Source organism: Aythya fuligula, chromosome Z (assembly GCF_009819795.1).
Source record: "Aythya fuligula isolate bAytFul2 chromosome Z, bAytFul2.pri, whole genome shotgun sequence".
Taxonomy (NCBI): Eukaryota; Metazoa; Chordata; class Aves; order Anseriformes; family Anatidae; genus Aythya; species Aythya fuligula.
In genome coordinates, this window is record NC_045593.1 from 75,568,650 (window position 1) to 75,592,336 (window position 23,687).

The following is a 23,687-nucleotide window of genomic DNA, read 5'->3' on the forward strand; positions in this document are numbered from 1 at the left end:
AAACATGTTTTGCCATGGAGAAGATCTTGTCCTCATTCACCATCATTATTCTGCTCTCAGGTGGCATTTAAATGTCTCCAATGCCAGAGTACAAGCACAGCATTGGCCACAAAAGCCCAGGTGCCAGGCGGGCCAGCCTGTGGGCCTGATGCTTCTCTGCACGCGGCAGCCATGGTGGTGAAGACCTGTACCTCTCCATCCCAACCACCACAGCCCCAAGGCTATGTATTGAAGTACGTGGATCAGCTCAGGAAGAGAAATGCACACGTAAATGCACACGTAAATAAATACTCAGTTATGCACCAGATAAAAATTTTAACTTTTGAGGGGCTCTGATCGCCTAAAAGCAACCGTGAAATTGAGAGGGTTGGTCGCTGTTGAGATGCTCATCAGTGCATCATGACTCAGAAATCACTGTTACACGGGTGAATTAATAGGTATGCTGCTACCTCAAATACATCAGTTCTGGCCATCAGGAATCTGCCTCACTTATACGCTACAAAAACAGCTGCAGTGCTTCAAGACAGGGATTTATCTAACCTGTTATTTTGTCTTTAATAGGGTCCACAAGCAGATGCTTAGGGAAAAGCAGGCCAAGCATATGACATTTTCTTATAATGATCTAACACTTTCCAACCATTTCGAGTTCCAGAACCTGCTGCAAGTTGTCTGTGTGGTGTCCCTTCCTCTGTTCTCTCCTCCAGGCATTTTATTCAGTCTTACACTTGAACCCACTTAAGATACTAGTATTTGTTGAAGTTTTGCCAGAAACCTTACAGGTGTACTGGCTGTACTGTACTGTACCACTGTACTGTGGTACAAATTGCTGCTTTTGATTTGTTTTGAACCTTTCTGACTTCATCTTCACATACTGCCCTTGCTTCTTTTAGGCAAAAAGACAATGAACCATTTATCACTGTCTAGTACCTCCACTCCATTAGTGATTTTGTAGACCTCTATCACTAACCCCATAAGCTGTCTCTTTTCCCAGCCTATTCAGTCATTCCTTGTAAGGACAGATTTCTTCCTACCTTCTGACCCTTTTTTCTTTTCCACAATATCTTTACTGAGATGAAGGGACTTGAAATTTCATAGATGTGAAATTGCATTTTGTCTCCCAAAATAACACAAGAGTTACAGTAGTCAATGTCCATGTGATAGGTAACAGTTTTTTGAATAAACAGTGATGTAGAAATACCATGCAGGAATACATAACAGAGCTGTGATCTTGCTTTTCTTTCTCTTTGTCTCTTCCTTAATACTCAAAATGTCTGTCCTACTAGCACTACTACCTCAAACATTTGGTATTTCAAGAAGCCAGTTTGTGGGTTTTAGTTTTCAGGAAATTAGGTATGATCTAGTTAAAACAGACAGAATGATGATGCAGAATTAGTATCACAAGTTGGTGGATATATTACAAAGCAGTGCAATATTACTCTCAAGACTTATTTCACTATTCAGAATCATTTTTTTGTCCCTTATGTTATGGATGAGGGCTGACTAAGGAACTGTTAACATCTCAAGTGGTTGTGTTTTGAGCAGTGCTGTTAACACTTCATCGTGCAGACACATCTCAGATAGCATTTCAAAAAAAAAAAGTTGCAAAAATAACAAAAGCTTCAAGAATTCTTATCCTAACCCCATCTATTAAAATCTGTAGACTGAAAACCAGGTGTAATGGTGGAAAAATATGCAACAGTCACTGGATGTAAAACAGGTGATGAATTCACATACTTAGCAACGACTGTTCTGTTTGTTTTTAAAAGGAACCATGTATTTTTCCTTACGTTCAAATCCAAAATATTTGTAGACATGAATCCCCAGGTGGATTTGGAAATAACTTCAGTGCACTGATGCGCAGTAGTCTACAGGACTAGTTTTACAAGCTGAATAAGAAGCCGCCTGTACCAAGCAACAGAGGGTTTGGTCTGCATCAGTGGCCTATGATACGGTCAAGGGTGTTTTGTTGTTGTTGTTGTGGTTTGGTTTGTTTTGTTTTGTTTCTTTCCCATGGAAGCATACTACCAAGTGCCTGAAAGCAAACATATGCTTTTATATTCTGTGATTACTTTGGTAGCCCAAATATTCTTACTGTGTTTTGTATTCTCTCAGGTATCTCAAAACCTGAGGGAATTTGACAATAGTCCTGACTTTTCCCTCACATAGGCATAATTACAAGATACTTTTGGAGTTTAGTCTGTAACCTATCCTACAATTACTATGCTATCTCTACTGCCATGGAACAGGGTATTCATCCACAACTAGCTTCATCTCCTCTGTGGCTAAGTTTAAGTTTATTTCTCCAGCAGTAATTAAGTAGGAAGAAAAACTGAAACAAATGCACATATTAGGGAGGGTAGCATTATGGCCAAGACATGGAGAATGGTGGGAAGAGGAGAGAAAATTAAGATTTTATTTTATACCACAAATGCTAGCTATAAAAAGGAAAAGAAAAGAAACGAAAAAAAAACTTACTTTGATAAGTACTGCCCTGAAGTGATATTTTTTTCATCTGTGTCCATGCAATTCATTGTACTTGGAATAAGAGCTAGTTCAGGCTGAATCATGGTGGCTGCTGCTACAGCTCTTGCTACCAGCTCCATTGCATCCTGGACGTAATGCTCAAAGACTGATTGTGTTGTCTTGCCATGAGCAATGAGACCAAGTGGCAAACCTTCTGTCCTCAGTTCTTCTACATTCTGTGAATCCCCAATAATCCAGTGAAGTTCTGGAGGCATCACACCAAACTGGGTAGTTATTTCAAAAATTCTCCTTGTTTTTTCCATGTCGCATCCAAACATCACCATAGTAGACGTTGTTTCTTTGATGCTCTCCAGATAAAACTGTAGGTAGTTCAGAAGGTCACTGGCTGAAGTGAGATTTGCTGTGATGTTTATAATGGATCCCAGGTGGAACTTGGAGCTCTGTTGTGTGAGGAAGAGAAAATCTGTGATGTTCCACTCCTCCTGGCATACCATCAAGCTGAAATTGTACCAGTTGTTCATTGCAAGGATTGAGAAAGTGACATCAGCATCAGAACTCAACGAGTTTTCTAAACTCATTTGCAGGTGAAGGGGATTCTGTAGTCAAAAATATGAAAGATACTGATTAAAAATATGCTGGAACCAAAGTTAATGTGTTTGCTTTACTTTTATATCACATATGATCACATATTCATTCATGTTGTTCAAAGTAATCACCTGTTGATCAAGGTAATGGTGTCAGAAACACGGAAACTTAGACCAGCCCAAGCTTAAATGGACTTCATGGATTCCTTGGCTTCCTGAAGTTTGAGTCAACTTCAATAACCACCAAAGAGTAAGTTTCCCGTAATTTCATAGAATCATTCAGGTTGGAAAAGACCTCTAAGACCATCTAGTCCAACCTTTAGGTTAGTACTAAAGTTCATCACTAAACCATGCTAATAAGCTCTAAGTCTACATGTTTCTTGAAGACCTCCAGGGAAGGTGATTCAACCGTTTCCCAGGACAGACCATTCCAATGCCACGCAATCCTTTCAGTAAATACATTTCTCCTAATATCCAACCCAGATTTTGTATTTCTTCCAATCAATAATTTGCATTTCTTTAAATCCATTTGTACTTTTGGATTTCTTGACATTCTCAGTTGATGAATTCCATAGTCTCCTGACTGTACATATGAGAAGGTATGCCCTTATTGTTTGCATTCAGACATGGTGTAAATATTTTAATTTAATGGATGTTGCCAAGTGCTTTGTTAAAAGGTTGCACTGGGTCTGGCTGGGATGGAGTTAACTTAAAGACAGATGGAGTTAAGTAAAAATAAAGAAAAACTCTGTTCTTTCACTTATCTCTTTCTTATTTTTGTTATTTGGGGACTTTTTCAACACAGACATGTGAGTAAGCTAATTAAACAGATCATAGCCTACAATCAATGCACATCATGTACTACCAATAAAACATGAGAAGATTGATTCTTCGGTAAAGGACACGTTATTGAATGCACAAGAGGCTAAGACATTCAGGCTCCATGATTTCTGAGCTGGAAAATATTAGATAAATAAACCTTCCATACCATTTTTTTCTGTATTGTTGATAATACCACAGTACTTAGCCACTTACTTTTCCCAACATCATTGCTTTTAGATGTATTTCTTCCAGGAAAAGAGAAAAGCAAAAGGACATGAGGTTCATTCATCTGCTCTCTTCAGTATTTCCTCCTTTCTTATTATTTCATCCATGAACACTTTTCCCCTTACTCTTACTCCTCTCCTTTCCAGACCCCCAAAATAAAGTTAAATTTTACCTGAAGATTTAATAAGCAAGAATAAGTGAAGGGACCCAAACAATTTCTGGCATGAAATGATTTTCTCCTTTACCAAAATGCTTCCATCAGGCCTTCAGCTAGCATATATGTGTTACATTGCTTGGTTTCAGCTGAGAACTTGACAGTCCATAGTGTAGCTTTACTAAAAAGTTATTCCAACTTACTTTGGCATTTGATTCCAGCCATAAGACTGTTCAAGAAACAAACAAAAAAGTGAGTTATGAAATCAGCTTCAGTATTTGACTTGCTTGTAAAATCTTTGTTGTGGTGTTGATCTGTGCTGTGTTTAAACATTTGTCAGTATTCATGTTCCCTAAAATCATATGCTACCCTACACTGGTTCCTGCATTTTATCATCTTTCTATCCATTCTGAAGTTATTAAACACACTTCAGGTCTGTTCTTCATTCTCTTACATTTTAAGAAGTTAACATGTATTATGTATAAGTGGGATCAGACCTTTACTCTGTTCAAAGCTAGTATAAAACGCTGTCATTTTGATTTTGACAGAATTTTATCATTACAGACTCCAGTTTGGTTGGATCTTAGAAATGTCATTAGGAATAACTCAAAATTTACTGAAATAAAATCCTGGCTCTCCGATATAGATGCAAGAGGTGAATGAGAAAAACAAACAGACAAGAAAACAACAAACTGAAGAGCTCAACAGCATTTATAAGCAACAAGCTTTCACTGTGTTAATTTGTAGCTATGTGAATATATCATGTGCTTTCCAGAGCAGATAATTTAAATTCAGAGCTTGATAGAGAGAATACTGTAATTGAAGATGCACTCAGCTCTTTTGTTATGTCTTGGTTTTGGTATCTGTGGCCTGTTTTTACACAGACACATGAATAAGCTAATTAAATAGATTACTGTCCACTATCAATGCACATCATGTACTGCCAATAAGATGCAAGAGGATTGATTCTTTGATAAAGGACAAGTTACTGAATACACAAGAAGCTAAACTGTGCAGACTCTTTGAGTTCTATCCTGCAAAACATTGCTTATTAATTAAAACACATGATTAATTCAGGAAAAAAAAAAAAAAAGAAAAAGAAGAAAAAAAGCTTTGTGCATAGTATCTGGATTTGGGGAGCTGATTTGAATAAATTAGTCTCTGAAAACTCAATTAAGATTTTTTTTGCTAAGGTTATGAGATCATATAGCAAATTAACTCTAGTTTGTCTCTCACTTGAAATAGAAGAGAATAGAAGGAGTTTTCCTTGTGTCCTCTCTGCCCAACATCAAGTAAAAGTATGAATATTTTTTACAAAATTATCTGATTTCAACCAAGAAAACTGTGCAAGTCTATTGGCATGGTTAATTTGTTAGTTAAGAAAGGAGTTATGCTATATAAGTAGAACATTTTAACAGAACACAGACAGCACACAACCTGACTATACCTGTACTAGTAAGATCAAATTTCTCTGGTGTATTCAGAATCCTATCATCCCAAGCATAGTTTATAGCTATTATAATACAGATGCAGGTATAAAAGGAAAACATCTAACGGATGCAGAAAAACAGCCCTGTACTGATGATTGACAGAATTTAGCAAGAGTGTCTGTGTCCATACTGCTGAATAAAGCCAGCCTACGAAACAAACATGAGCATTTGCCCTACTTTGTTCCTGGTCTTGTTTTGGGCCATGACAATTAGCTCTGATGCCGCGCACTGTCACTGTGGGTTGCAACGCATTTTGGGGATCACTCGCAGTTGGCAGTATGGGTAAGACTGCATGAGAAATGGTGCTCCATCTTACCCAGCATGTTCAGATCTTTGAATGCCTATCTGCACCACAGTAAGCCCAGTGCTTATGCACTAGGTTTCACACTGTGTAAGACTTCTCCTTGTCCATAGCGCAGTTCTTCTTGTATTAAAACACTTTGAAAGACATATGGAAAAGACATACAAAAGGTACAAATTACACCTTAGGGTCAGTGGGCATCACACTGCACCTACAGCAAACACAGTACCAAGCACACATAGCCCAGAGAATGGGAGTCTCCTCTGGGGCTGGAAAACTGGATTTAATTTTACTCAGCTGTGCAGATGATGACAGTTTCCATCAGACCTGTGGGTAGTCTCAGGTATGAGAAGGACTCACTACCTAGTAAGGCAGCTACAGATTTAGTCCTGAAGAGCTTTCATGCTGGTCCCTTTCTTATATGCACAACAGTTAGGTGTGCCAAGGTAGTCCAATAGACTGTTTTTGTATTGAGACACTGCTTCTTCATTGAATAGAGATTAACCTGTTTTTAGGTTAACCTGTTTTAGGCCGAACGTGCTTTAAAAACTAGTTCTTGATGTTAAACCATCCATGTTTCAGTTGGCATTTTCTAAAGGCAATAGGTACATCTACATAAGCACTCATCACAATGATTTATTAATTGCTAAATTCCTTGTTAACATTCTTTGTCAACTTTTAGCCCTACCAAACACACTAGCTATCTTTTCTTCATTAAATGTACTGGGACCAGATGGTTTGAAGGGAACTGACTGCAAATTCGTTGTCAGAACTCTTCTGATACAATGATATGCATAATATTCATCTAGTAGATATCTATCTTCTGCTTAACCTTCAGCCAATCATCAGCCCACCATTCAAATACCCCTGTAGACTTTGGGAAGGAAGAGGCAATTTTGTCGTAACAGCAGTTGATGTCTGTTTTGTATCAGGATTCAGCACAGGGAAACTCAGTCAGCGATGCTAGTTCACAGCTCAGACGAGAACCTCTCTGGCCACTTCTTGAAGGCTGCTGGTTGATTTTACTGGTTTATACAGAGATGTATGGAATTAACACCCTTTTAATATTATTTTGAAAGGTTTATTTTTCATTTGTAGGATACAATTGAACATATGAGGCCTGAAAAAAAATTACACAAAATCAGGATGTAAGGATACAGATTTTTGATATGGTAGTGTTCTTAATTCTTTTATGTACTTTTGTTAATTCATTGTTCTAAAAAAATAAACTATTATAAAAAATAAACTTTTTAATGAAGACCTTCCAAAAATTGTTTATTCAGTGATTCAGTACCAATCCTGGAAACCACATGGTTTCATTGCAAAGTGTTTTGACAACTTAAATGATAGTTTAGATGTGTATAACTTTGTACTTCTCCTGAAATAGAAGATTTATGAGATAATATCAATGTATTGAACTATGCCCATCCATCATTATCAAAGTTCTTAGGCAGACACCTTTATTACTTGACTTTGGAAATTATTAAAGTTTGACTACTTCAGTCAAACTGTCAATGAAATTTTGTATAGAAAATCAATTGCTTTGCTTAAAGTTGACTTTAAGCTGTCATTAAAGGTTATGGCTTGCATCAGTTTTTCTCTAAATTACACAGAGAATTAAAACTCATTTGAATAATGTTAATTGTGATTTATTTTTAATAATGTATTTGCATTTGCATAACCTCACTAGCAAAAACATTTTCTATGTTTATGAAGACTTAATTTCTTGCTGCACATCATTAGTTTCTATTTTATAAACCAGCCATGATGAACTTGACTTCTGTTTTTACTGGGTAAGGAACAGGCCTAGAATACTTAATTTCTGACTAATCGCCTTTGGATCAGATACCAACCGCCTTTCTACTGACTTTCAGTGGGCTTTGGACCAAGCTACTCATAGAATATAAAGCTTTACATGGTCTGATGTGTTTCACTTTCCTACATCAAAAGAGACAGTAGCTACTTATTTGCTTTCTCTATCACAACCAGAACAGTTTTTAGTTTCATTGCCTGAGATACCTGAGATAGTAGGTTCATTTAATAACTGAAACATGATTTGCATTTCATTAGTGCATTATTTTCCAAGGCTCTGTTTCAGTGGTCTACAGAACTGTTCTGAGCCATTGCAAATCTTGTGAACACAACCAATGCCTGGAGCTAGGCTGTACCCTGAAGAATCTGATCATTTATCTCTTCAACCAAAACTGTAATGCTAATTAGGCATGGTCACAGTAACATTTTATTTGACATTATGATAGATTCATTAGCAAAGCTAAAAGCATGTATGCGAACATTTTTTGCCAACTGTATAAAAGTAAATAATACACTGAAAATATGATTCCCCACTGATTCTCAGGGGCAAAGACAGTACTAAAATATTTACTTATGATAAGAAACAAAAAAGAGACAAGAGGATATATAATTACATCAGAGAGAGCTCTGTGAAAGGAAGAAAAAACCTTTTGGGCTTTCAGTGCAACAGTGGGGACTCGCAGCTTTACAAACAGAGCTAAATGGCAGCAGTGAGCAAACTGATACTGCAGCCTCAAAACCCAGGGAGACCTTTATTCCACAGTTGAAGTTATAAAGTTTAGGCTTAAAACCCAGTTCCCTAGGGGCTAAGTGATGACCTATTACTTTTCCTTTCATGCCATAATGAAAGATGCTATGCAATATATATACGTTTTTCCTTTGATATCCACCTTTCTGCTGAAACTGCAATGTTTCACAGAGGATTTTGTGTTGGCAAGGTGCAGGAAGGACTCTAGATGCTGAGGTCCTGCCAACCTGCCCAACCAGCCACTGAGCTGCCCACTGCACCACTCTTCTGCATGGTCCACTTGGAAGAGTGGTGGGGAGTCAGGAGGGTGGGAACACTTCCTCTACCTTCACCAGTGTGACTGATGGAATCACTCCACAACCATTGAGAAGGGAAGCTAAAAGCTCTCCATATCTTCCACGCAAAGAAAATTAATTCCCCTGCCTCAGTCATTAGCCTAAAGAGCTCAGTGTGTCCTTGGTGTCAAATGCTGTGCTTGTGCTGAAGGGTCAAGAGCACTCCAAGGATTAATGGGAGACCACAGCCCTTTGCACACAAACAAGTCTTGATTTCTTGTTGGGATGGCCCTGGTTGTGTGTTCATCCTCTGTGCATCTGGATTTGTAGCACTGGGGAGAGAGGAAAGGTGTGCTCCAGCATGTTCACTGCTGTGCTGCGAAGTCAGGGCAGTAAGAAACCTGTTCTGCCCGAGGTGGAGACTATGGTCCAGAAGTCAGTCACATCTGCAGGTTCTTACAATCACGGGTGCAACATCCAGACTTTTTCCTCAAAATCTGTTCTTCTGTTCAGCTGCAGAGTTTTCCAGAGGTGGAAGGAAGGTCTCCCACCAGAGCTCAGCCTCAGGGCAGTTATTTCCTTCCCCTCCAGAGCAGCTCCTGCAGAGCCAGGAGTGGTGCACAGGGCAGGCACACATCCACTGCTCCTCTGGGAAGAGTACAGGGGGCTGGGCTCTGGTGTAATGCTGCTTCCAGGCTTTCTTCCAGTCCCAGCTAAGCCCCAAAAGGCTTGTCACAGACATCACTAACCATTAGATTCAGCTTCTAGGCCTTCATCCAGAAAAACACTTAAACATCTACTTAAACAGCATCAGTATGATTAAAAATACCAGTGTCTTCTGCTATTTAAACAGCAGCACAGTCCCATCTTTTGGTTCTCTAGGGAAGAAAATCCTATACACAGATGATTAGGACTATTCATCAGTTTAAGAACAAGCCTCTATCAAGCAAATGAATTTCTCCTGTGTTGGCCCAAGAAGAGGAGGATTACTTTACTAATTCCTCTTTTTTTCGTGTTTTGCATATATTCTGCCTTCACATATACACCTCATCATACATAGCATCATTTGAAACACGGTAGATCCCAAAATTAGAGGCTATTTTTTGCAAACAGTTTCAGAGTTTCTGAGAGAGAAAAGCCTGCTTAAACTAACGAACGTTGTTCTGATTCTTGCAGCAAAAAAATCCTGGCATCTGTCCAGGCAACGCTTATCAGCAAATCCTAACAAGGCAACGACTGTTGATTTAACAAGAAACAACACACTAACCCACAACAGTTAGATTAATTTAAGGCTTGACTTAGTTCATCCTTAGAATGATTTCTCTACTTAGACCAGACAGTCATGACTTTGGGTTGCTTAGCATCTCTAATGGCTACACACAAATACTCCAATCTAATCCTAATATATACCTCTACAAGGTCAAACAGGCAGTATAAAATATGAACATTCATCTGTTCTTGGAAAGTAAGGCCCATCATTTATCTTCATAGCCACTATATAAATTATCATAAGTAATATTACTTCAAAAACTTCAAGGTGTTCTTTGCTCCAGGGGAAAAAAAAAAAAAAAGAAAAATTTGAAAAACCCATGAAGTTCAACAAAGAATATTTCATGCAGGTGCTAAGACCCAAAATAGTTTTTCCTTCCCTAAAATGTCTCTTTACAGTTAGAAGACAGATGATTTCTAACACAAATAGATTGGGGGAGTTGCATTAATTCTCCATAACAGGCTTTTCTCCATCATTAAAATGCCAATACATTCTCTGGAGAAACTCTGTGGTTTGCTTTGTATGGGAGAAAGAGTTGGCCAGGACCTTGTCTGTGAGTGGCTCTGGCTCTGCTATTGTACTGCAAATGGGAGATATAAAAGGGGGAGATGAGGTATTTTCTTGCTTTTAAATAATACACTGTTTGTAGGGAATCCAAGTTATTACTACCTGCTCTTAACCCAGCCATTAATTCATGACATTTGTAAATAATTATTTGTTCTTTTCTTATATCAACAGTTACATGAGGAATCCTCCTTTTTGTGGGAAGGTGTGATTTGTAGTTGGTGTCTGCAAAGCCCTTGTAAACAATTGTATAAAAGATGCCAGGTGATATTAAATGCATGTATTAGCCAAAACAGACAATTTGTTACTGTGCGGCATTATATTCTAGAAGCTCAACACCGTTACAGAATCAGGTTGTTGCACCAAAGTGCGCACGTACCATCAGGCACAATAAGATCTTTGCTAGCTCTGCCTCAGGCTTCCTTTACAATGCCATTTTCTAGTAAGACATTTTCTTACAGCTGACCTCACCTAGACCGTCATGCCCATGAGCAGGATTTCTCATCTGGCGTTTATGCTACGCACAAGAAGACCAATCACAAGTCCTTCCATGCTGGCAAAGGATGCAAAGTACAGGGACAGTTCCACAGAAGTGTATCTTTTGGGGGTTCATGTGAATGCCACTGCAAGCATGGATGGTTGGAAAACAACACAGTAGAATTTAATTCTTCCTTTAAAAGTACATGATGTGACATTCAATCATCTCATAGCTCTTCAGCAGACTGTCTAAGGGTGTCTGTGTGCTCCTCAGTTGAGTGATGCAATCACAGACTGGTGTTTTTCACACCCTGGCCATCTGTTGTTGCCCAGGGAAGCTGTGAATGCCCCATCCCTGGAGGTGCTTAAGACCAGGCTAGAAGAGGCCCTCAGCCACCTGATCTAGTGGGTGGCATCCCTGCCCACTGCAGGGGGGTTGGAACTGGGTGGTCTTTAAGGTCCCTTCAAACTCGAGTCATTCTATGATTTTATGATCAGTCAAAACGTCTCTGTGTTAAAGTGACACTGAAGCAAACCTCTAACTGCAGAGGTCTTGCTGGATCTAGTGGGGCTGCATGGAGGGCAAGGGCGACCTAAGCATCTCACCACCAGATCCTGCTCTCAGGGTGCAGCTGGAATAGCTGGTCTCTGGTAGTGAACAGAACAGCAGGTCTCTGGTAGTGAACAGGGAAAGCTGCAGTGCATCCAGCAGTGGACCCAAAACCATGGCAGCACATGGGAGAGGGCAATGTATGGGTTTGCAAAGTTGCAGATCTGCCTGCTCCATCCTGGCCCTCCTAACATCTGAGGTGCAACAGAAGTCTCTGTTGCTGTAAAGCAATTCTCCTAACACACCAGCGCTGCTGTCTTAGCTTGAAGGTAATGTTTTAGGTAGCTACCAGAGTACTCCATGTGCATCTTTGAATGGAAGAGCTCTTCTTACTATTACTGTCTTTTAGAGTGATTACTAACAACCTTAGATAAAGGAGTCAGGTAGGTGTCATCTGGCTGCAGTAATAAAATGTTAGTTGACTTATCAAGAAATCACAGCTGAAAGGCCACTGGAAAAAAAAAATAAACAAAAAACATAGGAGTGCTTGTATCAAGGACCCACATAAGTATTACCACAGGATGACAGCACAAGTCTTGACACTGAAAGCACAGGATGGCACAAGAGGTGCCAGAACTAAAAATCACCACTCATCAATGGTCAGTTACCAGTCAATAAGAGACTGCAACTTTGTGAGCTGAGAAAAATTGGTTTTATGGCGAGCAAAGAATAAGTATCCGACATGTTTTATGTCCCATATACCATAAATGCATATATAAGATGGAAATGCAAATGAATGTGAAATTGTCAACTAAGTACGGCAGATATGCAGACAGCATTAGCAAACATACAGAAATGAATAAAAAACTCAGGGGACAAACAAAGTCCAACGATCAACATAATACTCCTACCTTCAGAGACTGCTGGACATACGCTATTTTCCATTAAACCAATTAAACCGCCCCTGAGAAGACACTCGCTCTGACTCCCTAAAGGAGGTCTGTGATGTTGACCTTGGATCCCAGAGATGCATGGAAAGGTGAGCCTAACACCTGAGAAAAGAGATACCAGAAGTGTGTGCATAATAATTCCAGTGATGTCGTTGCTGAGTATCAGCTGTAATATTTGGATAATTTGTCTCTAAGTGTTAGTATCATTGCTGTGTGACCAGTAATACTACTTTGATTAGACTGCTAGGACATTAATTAGACTAACACTAAATTCTTGGCTTTGCATATTGAACGTATTTCCATAGCTTATGCTAATTGCATGTGGTGTTTGCTCTGATGCCTCACTCTTGAGGACTACTATTAATACAATGCAAAGAGTTACAGAGAATTTGGCAACCCAAGCTGTAATTACAATGCACATTGCCAAGCATTGTTCTCCACCGGCCTCCTTGGCAAGTCAACCCTACTGAGCTCCTCTGTATAAAGAGCTTTTGCAATGGCATTACCATCCTGGCTCTGTTACAACAGCTCCTACCTTGCCATCAGCATGATGGACCTGTTGCAGTCCATCACTAGAAAATGCTGCTTTTTCACAAGCACTAGAGGCTATGAGCACACTTTCAATTAGACCTAACTTTTTAGACGTGAGCAAAATTCTGTCCAAACAAAAAGAAATGAATCCAGGAGAAAATGTAGAATGTAAAGTGAGTACAGAGCAGGCTGATTCAGTTTATGAAGGTAAAAGAAATTTGATCCTGTTCTATAAAAGCTGCTATTGTCCTTGTAGTTATATGCTTCTGTACCCACGCAGCACTTTATCCAATTAGATTTTATTCACCACTAACACCTGCAGCAAGGAACAAAATCTGGAGCACTTTTTTCACCCACTGGTCCAATTCCAGCCTGGCTTAAAAGTGTCTTCAACTCGCCCAGTGCATTTGCATTCCCTGTACTTGCAGAAGCTCTGTCCCGTGTCTCGTTATTTTTACAAATGACTATGTGCCTGCCAACAGTCTGTGCAGTGCCATCCGGTGTTTGCAGCCCAGCAGAGTGAAACTAGGCCATTTGATCCTGGGGACAAATGGGGAAGGAGGTGGCAATTCAACCAAAATGGCTTTCTTGTTCTTCCTGAGGCCATACCATGAAGTGATGCAGGACGCTGGGTGCTGCTCCTCAAGCACAGTGACCAGCCAAGTTAGCATCCACATCTCCAAATGTCCCTGAGTGCTGGAGTGAGCATGCAGATACCAAAATGATAGCTCTATATGGCAAGTTACAGTGGGAGAAATGAATGCTGATCTGTGTCCTGCTCCTCAGAAAGCCAGGACCAGCTCATCACTGAATCCTTGTTTGCTGGGCCTTGTTCTGGGCATGTCGCATGGGATTAATTTCACCCACAGGTGCATTTTACTCTATATTGATTTTTTTTGTATGAAAGAAAGCTGGGAATTAAGCTTGCAAAGACTGATCTCTTAACTCTGTTCAATGAGGCCAGGGCAGATTAAGTTAGTAGTTCATCCTTCTGAGGCTAGACATTTAAATCATGGCTCTAAGGTGAATTCTGTGTGTACTTGCTTGGCTAAAAATCAGGAATAGTGTTTAAATGTCTCCGCTTGAGGTTTCCTATTTAATACACTAAGGATTTAATTAGAAAGCTGGGAAATCACAAAGAGTTATAATTGCCTCTTAAGGGAAAGGCGTGAGGAGGAGGAAGCTCCCAATCGAGCACCTCTTTTAAAAACAAATACTGCAGATTTTTACATTTATTTTCTAAACGGGCAGCCCTGGGGCCTTCCTCCCTTCTCAGGGTATTTCCCCCTGGATGCCCCGGGGCTGCAACCTCCCAGTGGGGCTGAGGCTGAGCGGGGCACCTGGGGCCAGGCTCCTGTTAGATGGCAGCCGAGGCCTGCCTGGAGGCTGCCTGGAGGCCACCCCAAGGCTCTCCCAAAGGCCGCCAGGAGGCCTCAGTTGCCCATGGAGGCCTTGTCCCACTCCATGGAGGCTGCCCTCCTGGGCAGGGGACAGCCAGCAGCAGCGGAGGGCGACGCACCAGCCAGCGCCGGCAATTACTTCAGGAGGATAAAATGAATAAACCAGGAGGCGGGATGCTTGTTAGCTCACAGGCTGCAGATTTACGAGCCTTCAATAGGAGACAAACGTGCGACTTTTGGAAATGCCGCAAAGCCTAGTGGCTTACATCCACTTTCAATTTCCAGTCGCTGCTCCCTGTTTTTCCTTCCCAATCCTGGATTAACTGTCATAAACAACAACAAGAAACAACAAAACCCACCACCAACAAAACCTCAAGACAACTGTTAACACCATTTGGAAGTTTTGTCACACCCTGCTGATCTCTCTCCTTGGCATGCAGCAGAGATGTAAGGCGTGATCCTGTGATCCGGAGCTCCCCCTCCACCAAAGGCAGAAGCGTTTGAGCTTCCAACCACGCACTTTGCAGCCACCCACACAAGCGTGAGCCAGACTGCACATCGCGCTGCTACCAAGCCCAGAGGGAGAGCAGGAGGAGCAGGAGACACGGGCCCTGGCTGGGTGTTGAATACAGAAACTGGGCAATCTAGTCTGAAACCCCTGCCCTGCCTCATGCTCCCTTGGCGAGCAAACACTCTGCTGCAGGACAGGCCCTGCTGTGGTGAAGTGTGTGAGTGAGTATAGCGGGGCGCAGACACCTTTGTGGAATGGCTTGCTGCTCTAGAAGTCCTACAGCTTACAGCAGGATAAATATTTCAAGTCCCTTTGCACAGGGAAGGATCCAAGGGAAAAAAGAATAAAAAGAAAAAAAAAAGAACAAGACATTAAGTTTCATGTCTTAGAGGATATACCAAGATTTTGCCAGAAGCAGAATCTAGGGCTCAAAACTCCTATTAATTCCTGTGCTAAACACAGCTGCCTCCATAGATAAAACAATATGTGCAGTAACAAGCATTCATTTATTTTATGGGTTACTGTTAAATAATTTGGACATTTGCACCATTACACTACTCACAGCGTGCTGGTCTCTTTTTTATTGACCCAATGATGCTTGCCTTACTGGGACCTGATGCCTGCAAGCTTTAGTATTCTGCAGTTTCTTCATTAGTTCTAAGTGGGTAAACAAGTTACTAATAATCCATTGTGTTCCAACCGAGTCTCATGTACACAATGAAGAAGCCAGACCTTAAGGTAATAGACAGTGCACAGAACAGACAGGGTTTACATACTGTGGTGGGGGTTAGGAGAATACATCTAAAGTCACACCCCGTGACTACTTCAGCCCTTGATGTATAAAGTGCAAGACCATCAGGTGGACATTTAGAGCTTTTTTTTGGTGTGACTCAGTCTACTGTTCTCATTTAAACACTTGACAGAAAATATACAGTACAATCATCTCTCTACTGTGCACAAATATTTGCATTGATTACAGCTACCATGTTTTCTTTTAGCTTGCACCTAACATGGACATTCAGACCAATGATAAAGTGATGGCATGGAGATTGTAAGTCACTGTAAAATATGAATGATACCTTGCACTGGCCACTGAGTCTGGACTCAGAGGAGCAATGGCAATTGATGCTTTCTGGACTTGAAGCAAGGTACCCATTCGTATGCATTGGCATGTGATAGTGGGCACAGACTGAAGATAAATATATGACCACACACATTGGGAAAAACAACACACCATGCTTGACAGGACCATCTGGCTGTACTGAGGACTTGTACTGCTGTCTGCCACCATCACTTGACAGCAGCGAGCACTGATCACAAGATGCTGGCACTGGCCAAGTCTCTTTTAGTACGGCTCTGCCCATGGCAAGCGCAGTTGGCTCCAGCATTATGCCATCAGAATAAGCTCATCAGTTTTGTCCTGTAGGTCCCTTTCTGCTACTGTAGCAGAATGCCACAGCTGCCCCGGGAGTGAGGGCTAGGCTCTTCCCCATTGGAAGTCTCATGGAGATGGAGTCACCTGCAGCTTCCCCCTTCCTTCGGCATATCCACCCAAATGCATGCTATTACACTGCACAGAGTCGGGGGGGGGGGGGGGGGGGGGGGGGGGGGAAGAAAAAAAAAAAGGAAATACGTACAATGCCAAAGAAATACCAGATCTTCCCTTGTTAACAAAAAACTTAATAGCATATTGATAACAATAATTCAGTGTACTGCTCTTACTAGGAAAACCTGTGGTGATGGAGAAGAAATTCAATATACTTTTTACTCTTACAGAAAAAAAAGTAGTAAGGACCAACTGGGCAGAGCATTGTGATGGAACTGTAAGCAAAGATGGACATCCTATTTATGCAAAAACTTGTTTGTACTGCTACTTTATGTTCCTTGAGGGGGAAAAGGAAAAAAATGGTGTGGCAGTTTACTGGGGTTGGCTTCATTTATGAGAAGGTAATGAAACTAACAGCAGCCATTTAGCAGGCTGGATATTATTGATAGGCAGAACACTTTGCAGTGTGGGAATGAGGGGAAAGGTCTTTACAAATCTAGTTTTCTCTTCTATACTGACTTGACCTTCTCTGCTGTAACTCCTTTATATCTCCACTACCTCAACATCCCTCTCCTACAAAATAATGCATCTCCTCCTTGAGGTTATGTGAGGTTTGCACAACCCTTTGACAGCTGAAAACCATTCCACTCACTGAGAAGCACCTATTACCCAAGTACATTGGGTATTTAATTTATTTTTTAAGAGCTTTGTGCTTTAGGATCCGGGAGGGCTACACATTTCCATGAAACAAAACACTCTCAAATACTCTGCACCAAAGGAATCAATAAACTCCTGTCAGCACTGAGCTGCCTACCGACACACAAGACGCCTTCACCCTCACTGCTCAGCTCTAAAAAAGTCTTGCATCAAGGCTAGGCACTCATTAGATCAGCTCTTTCACTGTGATGTCAGCAGGTGGGTGATATGCAGGCCCTCATCTCCTGCTATAATGAACCCAACAAGCGCATGCCAGCAGCCAGACGGGGATCTCTGCGTGTGGGCTGGGTACAGCTGGGGCAAATCAGCATCCTGGTTTGCATAACTGCAAATCTGGAAACACAACGTCTGTATTTGTGGATCCGCCTGCGTGCGGCTGCCCTCCCCTGCACTTGATGGCTTGCAAACTCTCAGGACACTGCAGCTGCGGCTCATCGTGAGCGGCACCTCTTCTGTTGGAGCCACAATCCCTCCCACCACCCTTGCCAGCACAGTGCCATGGACAGCATTACAGTCCAGCCTCGCGCTGCCAGAGTTTGCGAATTTAGCAAATGAGGCAAAAGTTACAGGAGGCAAACGATCTGGGAACCCATCTTGAGTTATGCAAAATGCATGGAGTTAGGTATTCACAAAATTGCTTCAGTGTAATTGTCGGCACGTGGATTGTTTGCAAACAGCTAGCACAAACTACTTAGTGCTAATCATTTGTTCCGTGACATAGTTAGTCATGCACTATTTCTGCTTCTTGAGTGGGTGATTGTATCCTCCTAAAGGAGAGGATAAGAACCAGTGAAAATGAAGCACACCCTGGGATTTTGACATGGATAAGCAGTTGTGATAAAACACTAAAGCGTCATGTCTCACTAATCTCAGCGAGACGCTCGTGTCCGTTCATCTCCATGCAAATAATCCATGATGGCTCTGCGCAGCCTGGTGAACCGCACCTGGGGACCAGGAATCCATGTTGGTGTTGGTGCTTTTTGGCTCAGTGAGTCTTTTTAAGTCTCCAAACAACTGCAAGTGCTGTAGAGGAGTACCTAATTACCCCAGACAACCTGAAAGGAAGGGATGACAGAGCACTGCTCTTACGGGTTTGACAAGAACATACGATCAAAACTGCGTGCTCTCTGCAGGAAACGATGGTGCTTCAGGGGGAGAGAACCTATAATAAAAATCACTGAAACAGTGTATTTCCTGGAGAAATTGAAACATATTTTTTCCTTCCCTTTCCCCATGTCAGATTCTCTCTCTGTTTTTGTGACCCTAGCACTTGAATGCAAGCTTTGGTCAGTTTTTCAAAGAAAGAATTATGCTTCTACACATTTCAGTGACCTGGAATGGAGCTACAGAAGGTGAAAAAAAAATATAAGCTCTGAATTTTGATATTTTGCATCGACATAGAGACTGCACTTTGAGCAAGGGAACTGAAATATTCTGTAAAATTCCCTGCTTAAAACCCTTGGTGGTACCACACAGAACACCAGGATGTATTATTAATAAATCCAAGCGAAACGGCCAGCCAGCTGTGAGAACACAGGGAGAGAGAGACACTCACACAAAGCACCATCTTCAGTGAAAGGTTTGCTTTGGAGCTCTTTTCCTGAAACGAAAGCAAGGTAAACAATGTTTGTTTGGAGACCATTCTTAAACCGACAGGAGATTCTGTAAACACCTCCAGACTGCTAAGCCAGGGGTGGGGGGCACTGTGCAAGGTGGCGTGAAGGTTGTAGGAACAGCACCCTCTGTGCTCCTGGCGAAGGAAACAGAGCTTGTCCCCCCATGGGCAACGCTGGTCTTTTCCTGTCCCACTCTGTGCAATGAGAAGCACTGCTCACTCCTGACACAGTCCTGGATGTGCTTGCTCTCGGGGCTGGATGTTTCTTCCTCTCCGTACTGCTCACACTCCTCAGAAGGAATGATGCCACAGCAGCACACCATGGCTCCAGCAGAGACCGTGTCATGGTTATGTGAGGCTGGGGCCAAAGGCACATGCAGATTAGGTGCTCTGTTTGCAGGCAGGCAACTGACTGCTGCTGCTTTAGACAGCCCTGCACAACTACTAACCTCCCAGAGGAGACTCCTGACAAAGCAAGGAAGTTCAGCCGACCCTCTCTGGTCCCAGACGGGCAGACTAGTAACTACTCCTGTCCTTAGTCCACTGTATTTTCCTATAGATTTTTAAGCCTCCTTTGGAGAAGACTGAAATCTCCATTTGAGTCCTCTGTTCAATGGTCAGATTGAATTCTCATTTCTCTTCCTCTTAACAACAATAAGAAGCCATTTTGCTGCTTGTTATTCTCTAATAAGATTGCAATAATTTTGTATAGCTCTCGGAAGACATGCATTTGCTCTTATAATGCTGGAATAAGTAGGGTCCAGAAAAAGATGAATTGTCTGAATTATCCTTGATCTTACTCAGAAAATGGCTTTCTATAGAATTTTAAGTGAAGGGAATGTAATCTCTGGTGAGAATAAGTTCAAGTAGAAACAAGTCAGGTAGAATTAAAGGTTAAAGCTGATAGCAGTGTTAAGCTCATGTGTGAATATAGTTTAAATATCACAGTAGCAAGCCATGGATCTGTTAGACCGGTTCCTCATCCACAGCAAAGCCATAACATGCTTAAAAGAACAGGAAATCTGAATATATATATATATATATATATATATATATATATATATATATATATATTGTTAATGATGCCAAATGCATCAGAAACAACACATATATACTCAAATGAATGGAATTATTCATTTCAGCTGTTCTTATACTCAACATTTGCTTTCATGAACATTTAAGTAATCCAATTACACCAGGACAAATGTTTGTAGAAAATGAACAACGGAAGTGTATGCTTGCAGTATTCGCAAGTTTCAGCTTCCATGTATGTCTCCAATTCTCATGTTCATGAGATTGGAAGAGAAAAAAAATACCACATGGCTTAGCCAAGCAACCAAAACCATATCTCAAACTGGTCCCAATTCAAAGCCAGGAAAGTTTTTACATAAATTTTTAGAAGCTCCAGGTTGCAGTTAGCCCTAGTCGTTCATGCTTGTTCCAGAAATTTCAGGTGTTTTTCATGCAGAAAAATTGTCAGCAATTATCAGATGTATTATTCACTGTGAGTTCTCACTTCATTTTCCTCTTAAAGTACACTTCTGGGGAGGAATACAAGAGCAGTATGATCTGGGCAACAAGCTCCTGTTCTCTAAGCAAGGAATCTTTCTTATGTTAATCATGTGGTACGCTGCATCCCACCACAGGTCTCAATTTGCAATTTATTCTTTTGCTGTGAACCTGTATGGGTTGTGAATGCCCACAGAGGACATCGTGGAACAGCTAACTTTCACATAACTACATGTTACATATTTATATGCACTGTCAAAATGGTGGGAAGATACGAAATTCAGTTTCACTGGAAACTAGCAGGCTGAGCTATTTATAAATAAGTGTCTTATTTTTGGTGCTCTTCAGAAAATGTGATGAACAGTGAGTGATGAGCAATTTATGTTGCTGATCATTTGTATCACAATAGAGCATTGCGGTCTTTTTCTGGAGTCAAGTCTCTGTTAATTTAGGATCTGTATTACCCTACAGTCGAAGACAGGACCTCAGAACAAAGACCAGTGGGCAAGACGAAGAAAGGATGAAAGAAGCAAGGCACAATGAAAATGGAAGAGAAGGTACAAAATGGAGAAGCTGAAGTTGAGAGTTCCTGGGGATTCTGGGATCAATATTCAAAACAGACCACTCACCCATCTCTCTCTCTCAAAAAAAGATATCAGTATGAAGGAATCCTTTCCCACGAGTATTCTGCGCTGGAGGATTTTCTATTTATACAATGAAAGATAACATTAAACCAAATGTGGAATGATGAATGTGAAATAAATAGTTAGAAGAACTACGTGCTCTGAAGAGATCTTACCAGTCTAACAATGAAGAAAGCGGGTTTTCATTAACAAGTGTACACTTGTTACCCTCTACTAAGTAAATAATTCATACGTATAAAAAGATAATCATAAGGGTGACTGGATAATGATCATTTTGCCTTCCCGGGGCTGACTGCTGATGCAGGATTCTCCATCAGAGGACACAAGGGTATTGTTAACCACACTGGTCTTTCCAACATGTTTCTATACTAATACATTTTATAAGAACTTTCAAAGACGTGATTAATAGGTGTTGTTTTTTTTTCTCTCCAGAATCCCTGGGAAATTAACACTGATGCCATATTTGATCACTGCCTCCCTATTTATCACTACAAGAAAAACACCCAGTTGAGCTGAGCCTGCCAGCTGCACTGATCAGACACATCTACTCACACCCCGAGCACTCCTGGAAGCCAGCAAAGGGAATGCTGCTCCTCCCAACCTCTCTGTGCCCTTCAGACTCAAGCAGCACCTGAGCTCCACTCTACCAAGTCTTCTGCACAGCTTAGAATCCCCTGCCTCATGAAATACATAAACGAGGTATTTGAAGCTCTGCAGCAGACAATTTTATTGATGTCTGTGTGAGTTTGCCAGGAGCTGCCTCTCTGGGTGGCTTGCAGCAGCTGTGGATCGCTGGCCTGCCACACCAGGCAGTGTAACTGGTTTTGCCAAACTGGGAACAAGGGGAGATGTGGGGATCTTAGGGCACCGAATTCCCTCGGGCACACCACTTTCTTCTGGGGTCCTGAGGCACCCCAGCCAGCATCACCAAGTGTCACCAGTGCCAGCTGCGTGTTTATGGATGAGTGAGGAGGAAGGAGCAACGAGAGGAGTAGAACCTTGCTTCACAGCCCTGCTTCATTTTGTACTCAAAAAAGCCCTTGGAAAATCCTGTCTGGCTATCACAGCAATGACATTTAAAGCTTTCATGTCCCAAAGCTGAAACCAAAAGCACCGATGTGTTTTGCTTTAACTGCTTACTTCTGTTTCCCTCAAGGCTGTTACTGGGCATGTATTTGTCCCATCAGAGCTCTACATTTCAGCACCTATCACATGCAATTTAAGCTGAGGAAGCCCAGACAAGTCACTCTGTTTCACCTTGTTGCCCTCCTTCTAATGCAGGAGCAAAGCCCCATGCTGTCAGCTAGAACAGCTCCAGCACACTCTACAGAGGGCAGCTATCAGCTCCAAGTTATGTCCAGATCTATTTTTCCCATGTTCTGATGCTTATGTCGAGTACAGTAAATTCTTAGAAACAACTGTTCCCCTCCTAAGAGCTGTTTAACTGATATATATATGAATGAGCCTTACAAGCTGAGAAGTGATAAATAATTATGCTTTCATCCAAAATAGCACCAGAAAATTATCAAAATGTGAATATTGACTTTTCATCTGATTAAAAAAAAAAAAAAAAAAGTTCTTTTTAAGCTGGTTTGAGTGAGTACGCTATTAAGATGAGTGTAGTGTAACTGCTTTATCAGTAGCAACGTTGTGAGAGCCTGATGCATAATACAGCTGCTCTTTTTGGCTATTAATTGCAATGCCTAATAATTCTTTCCTTGCATCAAGTGCAAAGCTTCATTTTTAAAACCTCGATTTTTGCTCAAAGATCTGTCTTGTCTTTTAACTCTGTCTTAAGTTAGAAAGCCTAGTAAAATGTCTGATGAACAGCATGGGCAATCGTTTCCTTCACACTCTTAAAAAAGCTGAAAGTGGAATAGCACGCCGTTAGGGAAATGCTAAGAGTTTAAAATCTGCCTGTGCAGCATATCCATAGATTTTTATAATGCATTTCAAATACTTTCTACATTGTAAAATAGGCTTTGAAAGCTATCATCACAGATGAAAGCTGGTAAAAAAAAAAGTAATAAAAATATTGTAGCAAGAAAAGGAAAATGGTGCCTGTTTCTGAATTTCCTGACATTTGATTTCTCCTCTATAACAGCAACAATCAAATGATTGCAGTAATTTCTCCATTTGCTGTGCTTTAGTGGCAGTGGAGGGTGCACCTGTGCTCACAATCACTCTTTCTCCCTTCCTGTCCACCTCCCCATCTGCAGGTGGGCAGATTCAGGTGACCGAAGCACTTCTGATAAAAGTTAATTAGCCAGAACACTGACGAGCAGATCTTTCCCGCTGGGTGCCAAGGGGAAACCTTCCCATTAGCTCCAGAGGGCTCTCCCAGCTCTGCAGCTCATTGCAAGGGGGGTGCCAAGCAGCTGTGTGCAGCCAAGGGACTCGGCACCATCTTCTTGCTCGCTGGGCCTGCACACACACCCTAGAGGTATGGATGGAGTGGCCGCTCATGGGGACAGAGGTGTTCACAGGCCCTCTGCGTACACGTGCGGG

General features: G+C 41.4%; 1 protein-coding gene across 1 annotated transcript in view; it reads right to left on the reverse strand.

The window, feature by feature from the left end:
* The window catches only part of GRIN3A (glutamate ionotropic receptor NMDA type subunit 3A), a 70,945-nt gene that overhangs the window by 37,858 nt on the left and 9,400 nt on the right, over positions 1–23,687 (reverse strand). Inside the window, 1 exon segment of the mRNA XM_032205903.1 lies at positions 2,476–3,080. Within this exon segment, the coding sequence (XP_032061794.1) occupies positions 2,476–3,080 (605 nt within the window).